General features: G+C 39.9%; 1 protein-coding gene across 1 annotated transcript in view; it reads left to right on the plus strand.

Moving 5' to 3' along the window:
- Positions 1 to 1,173: 1,173 nt before the first annotated feature.
- kiss1ra (KISS1 receptor a) overlaps positions 1,174 to 6,615 on the plus strand; it is a 19,474-nt gene continuing 14,032 nt past the window's right edge. The window contains exons 1-2 of the mRNA XM_010767627.1: positions 1,174 to 1,431; positions 3,559 to 3,683. Coding sequence (XP_010765929.1) covers positions 1,182 to 1,431; positions 3,559 to 3,683 — 375 coding nt within the window. The 5' untranslated portion in view covers positions 1,174 to 1,181. The remainder of the gene's footprint in view (positions 1,432 to 3,558; positions 3,684 to 6,615) is intronic.

Raw genomic sequence — 6,615 nt, forward strand, 5'->3', positions numbered from 1 at the left:
TGTGTGTGTGTGTGTGTGTGTGTGTGTGTGTGTGTGTGTGTGTGTGTGTGTGTGTGTGTGTGTGTGTGTGTGCGCGCTTCCTCTCCCCACTGCATCCGTGTGTCCTTGCTCCTGCTCGTACTATAAAGCCGTCAGCATCTCCTTCGCTCTCCGCTGGAGTCGAGGCTGTATTACAGTCGACTCAGCTGTGCCTGGAGAATTAACAATGGCTCGAGATCTTTCCTTTTTTTTTTATCACAGACGGATTTTCCCGGCCATAATTTTGTCAAGGTTATAGAGCAAGTATCAACTCCTACACAACCCATGTCTTCATTCTTTGATTCAAGTGACTCTTGAATTAAAGGTTTTAGACAGAATGAAAAATGCTTGAACCTCACCACAAAGACGAACAGCGGTGGAACAAATTACGCTGAAAACGAACTAATGGAAGCAAGTGGATTGATCATTGTTGTTTTTGCATTTGAGGACTGAGCTCAGAGAAGACATCTGTCTGCCTCTCAGCATACACTCTGCACCTCGATAACAAAATGCTTGCTGGGGGGCTGCTTGCTGGGGGGCTTACCTATCTCACAAGTGAGCAACACAGCATGCTGTAAAGCTCTGAGCAGCGATATTGTGGCGTCAGAAGGACAGTTTTTTTCATCCTACCCGATGTGAAGAAAATAATAATTTCTCCTCTCTCGTCCACTTTCTATTATTCTGTCCGTTATGTTCCTGCTTCTAGCTGCACCGGAATGACCACTTATCTGCAACTTCAAGGGTCTTTTCCCAATCTTGTCTCTTCCCATTTCGCCTCTGTCTCCTCCATACTTTTGCCTTTCCATTCACAAAGCAAGCTTCTTCTCTTTTTTAGCACCTAACTGCTTTCTTTACTTTTCTTACCATATTCAGTTTTTCTTCAGACACACTCACATCCTAACACATTCTCCATCCTTGGCTTTTCCTACTTTGCACCTTGCACTTTCTTCTACTCTCCTCTCATGCATCTCCCTTGCCTGATTTTTCCCTTTTGAATCTCCATTGTTCTCTCTTTCATTCTCTCTTTTATCAAACCTGAGGTCAGCGAGGACTCATTAACTGACTACATACTAGTTCTCTCCCCTAATTGACACATTTTCTCGAATCGCTGTCGTCCGTACTTTTTATCTTTCCGTCCCAATTATCCCTCCCGTCCAGTCACAATGTACTCCTCCAAGGAGCTCTCGAACTCCACTGAGCAGGTCTGGATCAATGGCTCCGAAGCAAACTTCTCTCTGCAGAGACGTGGCGACGAGGAAGAGGAAGGAGATCAGCACCCTTTCCTCACAGATGCCTGGCTGGTCCCCCTCTTCTTCTCCCTCATCATGCTAGTCGGGCTGGTGGGAAACTCTCTGGTTATTTATGTCATTTCAAAACACAGACAGATGAGGACGGCGACCAACTTCTACATAGGTGAGCAAAACTAGATTCAAGCAGAGATTTCAGTGTGCTCGGATGATGACTGTTTCATAAACTCCCAGTGCATCAACATCAAAAAGATCCTTTAGTTATTTAGTACTGGTTCCTATTTCTTTCATCTATCCAGAAACGCTTCTTTGCATGCCAATAGCGAGTTCAAAAGAATTCCAAGGGTTCACGGTCGATGCTTTCTGTTAAAAATGTTTAATTACAGGTTTCATTTTTGCCATTAGAGGGAAAGATAGGTGTCCAGATGTGTCCTGAATTAAAAAATCTAAAGCGATGAAAGTTATCTGTGTGCGTGTTTTTGAAGTCTCAATGCATTCAATTTGGAAAGTCTGATTCGAATGAAAATGTGTGCAAGTAAACAATTGTTTAACGCTCAAGAGCTCAGGGCTTAAAATGTATTTTGCTTGTTTGAGCTTATTCGCAGAGACTTCGCATCCCTGCAGAAAATACATTTGATTTCATGATGCAGTAGGCAATGAAAATGTTAAAAGTACAAACAGGGGATATTGTTGATAATTCCATGCAAGTCCAGCACCAATTTTAACCAAATTTGACAAAAATGTGCTTTCATCCACCATATTAATGTGCATAGTAAGTTGAGTGCATTAATTGAAGCAGTTTGTGTGCCTGATTCTCCAGTCTGATCCCATCAAGCGATATAAGAACTGTGTCTGGGGGTTGTCAGTAATCTCAGGTGTGTCAAGTGAAACAAGAGCAATCAAAGGAGAGCCTAAATAAATCAAGCACCTTCCTCGTGTTTCCTCTGGTTTTCTGTCCACGCTGCCTTTACTCTGAGTGATTGATTTTAGTGTTGAGAATATATGAATTATAATAATCACAACGGAAAAAATTATAAAAATGCACCTATAGCATGATACGTGTTCATAATAATCTGTAGTTTGTGCTATTCTTTGATTTACTGTTGACACCCTTTTTGTCTGTGTTTGCATTTTGCAGCGTGTCTGTGACATGAATTTGATGTTATTTGAGCATTGAATCAGTTTAATATTCAGCAACATTAGATTAGTGGCTGCACCATCTGCCAACCCTCTCAACATAATGATCCAGCTACTATAATGGGATTGGTTCAGCTAATAAAACAAATGAAAAACAAAAACAAAATGTCAGATTAAATAGATAAAAATGGAAAGCAAGATCAGACTGCAAATGAAATAACTTCCACCTCTGCTTAGTGTCCTTTTTAAATAGGGATTTATGTTTTTCATTGTGTTCATATGAAGCTGTTGGAAAGGCAATGTGGATTTAAAGGTCCCCTATTATACTGTTTTTCATCAACATATTATAGGTCTCAGATATATACAAAACAGGTCTCTGAAGTGTTTGGCTCCAAATACCAAACAGATCATTGCAGCATCCCATAATCCCCTCTGTTTCAGCCCTGTTTCAAAAGTGCTGATTCTGTGTCTGTTACTTTAGATGAAAATAAGGAGCCCCTCCCCACGCCCCTCTGAGAGATATTTGGTTAAAAAGAACTCAATGGTGCTCTAGGAGGAGATTCAGGTGGTAAGGTGTGTGTGTGTGGGGGGGGGGTTACCTTGGTTGGTTTTTGGCTAATGGTTACACAAGCCAAACAATCGTCATGACATCATAAAGTGGCCAAAATCTGATCAGCTCATTTTCAGACAGGTTTTAAATAAATGGATCAGGAAAAAAAAAACGAGCTAATCTTTTTCCTGACTTTCAGAATCTCTTTACACAGAGGGGACACATGTTTATGTATAAAAGACATGAAAAAGTGGATTTTGCATAATAGGTGACCTTTAAATCAAGCATTTGTATGTTTTGGCAAGAGGGGCATCATGTCAGGAATCCGAAAGCATGGACTAACATAATCAGTTGTTTTGTATTGTTGAATCAAAACCAAGAAAAACAGAATAAATTGTTGGATAATTTAGGTTCAAAGTCAAGTAGTTTAGTTATTTGGCTGTTACATATTATACCTTTAAGCTTGCACAAACTGTAAAACGGTACCCCTTTTTGTCAGGAAATTCAAAGTATACTCAATAGCCTATGTGTTATTTCACTGACACAACCTTAGATAGCCTATCTTAAGCTACTCCCGATATCCTGAATGTTGTTTTCTGTATGCAGCGAACCTGGCGGCGACTGACATCATCTTCCTGGTGTGCTGCGTCCCCTTCACTGCCACCCTCTATCCTCTCCCTGGATGGATCTTTGGCAACTTCATGTGCAAATTTGTTGCCTTTCTACAGCAGGTAAAGAATGACTCATGTCTTTTTTTTTTCTTACAGTACATTGCATTTAGCTGACGCTTTTATCCAAAGCGACTCACAATAAGTACATTCGACCAGGAAGATACAACCTTGAAGAAAACAGAAACATCTAAGTACATCAGGCATCATAGAGCCAAACATTTCAAGTACACAACCTTACTTACACTTTTCCTGGATGGGAAATGTGTTTTCACACTCACACAGTAGTGTTATATTGCAGCGATGACATTTTAGTCTTTTGTAACATCAGATGCCCTATCCAAGAGCAGAAAAAAGGGCACTGATTTTCTAACTCAATTATATTCTAGAGCCATCTCTATTCAATTTTTCCTTGAAAAGAGAACAGAAAGAAAGACGTTTCATCGACACAGTACAGTTACATAAATGGATATCCAAGCAACAACCAGCAGAAAAGATGGACAGGAGAAGAAGCACCAAAAAAAGAGTAACAAATATTTCTACAAGATGCAGTTAACTTTTTAAGAATTATTTCGATTTTGCGAGCATTATACCCTCGTCATGGGTTGTGAGACATTGGTTTTATATTTAGAGAAGAACAGTGTGATGCCTTGAGGTAGTGCTTTCTCCTTGTATACTGGTGACCATTGGAACTATTGGCATGGCAGCATTGTGTGACGCAACCATGTTAGACACAAACGTTTAGCATGTCAACATTGATTCTTCTCTGCATCGTCTACTCTGTGAGCCTGTGCTTCCTACAGTTTCCCATAACACCCTTGTCTGCACATGTTTGAAGACACATAGTGTGACTTTTACGAGAAGTATAATTCCAATATTCACTGTTCTTTTACCCTGGTTCAATTTCACCAACCATTAGGAAAGGTAACTGACTTTTTTACAGCAAAAACCTACAATATATTCACCATTAAGTCGCTAACTTTGTCTTTCTGCAGTTAAGTGCTAAGCAAATTGTGTACAGTGACTTTCTAGAAATAAGAAAGGTGTGATTTAACGACAACAACTTCTATGCAACCAACTTTAAGTTATTCTTTGCTCTGTTTATAGGAAACGATTCATTAGGACTGCAACCTGTTGACTCCATACAGCTTATTATTACTTATTAAAGAGGATAGCCAATTAAAGTGTGCTTAAATGCACACCGTGTGACAAGCGGTGGGTGTACAGCTCAGACAGTAAAGGGCCACAGTACTCTGCGACATGGTAATTACACTTACCCAGATACTATAAAATGTGATCTACAAAAAATATGCTCAATTGCCATGTAGCTTGACAAGGCTACAATGTCTGAAATACTGTAAGTGGGGGGTTACAAAAGATGGTCAGGTGACGCAAAAATCTAAACATACAGTACGTTGTACCCGGAAGAAAAACTTAAATATGCGACAATTAAATCTATTTATATTTTATTGGCTTACAATTGGACGTCATTCATTCGGAAGCAAGAAAGGAGGAGGGGACAACCTGTCCTATAATCCGATGAAGACATTTTCTTTTGAAAGCAGGATGACTCGATGTTCTCTGCTGACTTGAGCATAAAAGAGTTGGAGAAGTCAATCTGGCTGACAGGCAGGCTACCGTCACTGGCAGGCGGGCAGCAAAGGTTAAAAGCTATTTTTAATTAAAAACACAGGTACGTGATTTGGTTTATTCATCTGAGCATGAAGTTTAGTACCCTGTGAGCTTCTGGTGGAACAATGACTCCTTCTGAGGAAGTTGATTGAAGCAATTGTCTGTCAAGCTGGCCTTTTGTAGCTTTTTCTGATTGTCTCTGTATTTCATGCAACTATTCTTCTGTTGCTTTTATCTACAAACCCTTAATTTTCCTTTAAAACAAATGTTTCAGAAAGGCTGCAGTCGAATAGTCCATTTAGCATAGGAACCTTCCTAACCGAGTGAAATGACCCGGAAGTCCCTCAGTGGCAGCCATGATAAGTGCCGTTCCAATTCTCCAAATGAAAGGAAAGGAGGTTTCAAACTTCCTTTATAACCTCCTTTAGCTTAGGAACCACTGGACCTCCCTTACCGAAAGGAGAGGAGAAAATGCTGCCCCACAATGCCTTGCAGCCACAGCATTTGCCGTCACACAACAGTCGGCCGTTCACGGAAATAACCGATTATGACCGAGAAATGATATCATGAAAGTTACGGTGCTTATTAAGCTTTTTAAAACGTAGGTGGCGACTTGCCAAAGTTCATCAGTATTATAATCAAAAAGAGAAATATGAACGTTAGTTTTTACTGAAATTATCAAATAAAGTCAACATTTCACTGAGCTGTGTGGGGTTTGCTCAACTTTTAAAATATGTTTGAACGGTGATGTACACAGTGATAGATGTTAAGGACTAACGTTTATAATAAATACATTTGTATTTATTTTAAGATCTTTTCATACAATCATACGTATTGGGATCATTTATATTAATGTGGACCGGAGGGAGACGAGCATAAATTTCACTTTCCTTTTTTATTCCAACTTTGGTCATGAAGAATATGTTTCTCTGTTGTCCATGTTCATAAAGCATAAAGCAACAGCATCAGAGCACGGTGCAGAGTCTCTAGATGAGTTTACAGTAGTCCCTCGTTCTTATTAAACATCCATGTAGTCCGCTATAGAAAACTGTAGTTTCCATAGTTTCCCCACAGCAGCAGGCGCACATTTATGACGTCCGCTGGCACATCATAAACACGTCGGATAGTGAAAGTGCAGTCGGATTCTCTAAAGTACCGCAGTCTCTTCTCCTAAGTCCTTTTGAATTCTCCTATCGACTATCCCTTAACCCCGTGACGTTTCACTCAGAGGTCAAGGAATAGACGATAGGGTTAGAACTTAGGAGCTGATCTTTGGACTATTCGACTGCAGCCAAAGACCTGCCACCAAAAAATATTTCATCCGCAAAAGAGAAAGTTATAAATGTTTTCAATCATTTTAATG

Source organism: Notothenia coriiceps, unplaced genomic scaffold (assembly GCF_000735185.1).
Source record: "Notothenia coriiceps isolate Sejong01 unplaced genomic scaffold, NC01 NC01_scaffold00004495, whole genome shotgun sequence".
NCBI lineage: Eukaryota > Metazoa > Chordata > Actinopteri > Perciformes > Nototheniidae > Notothenia > Notothenia coriiceps.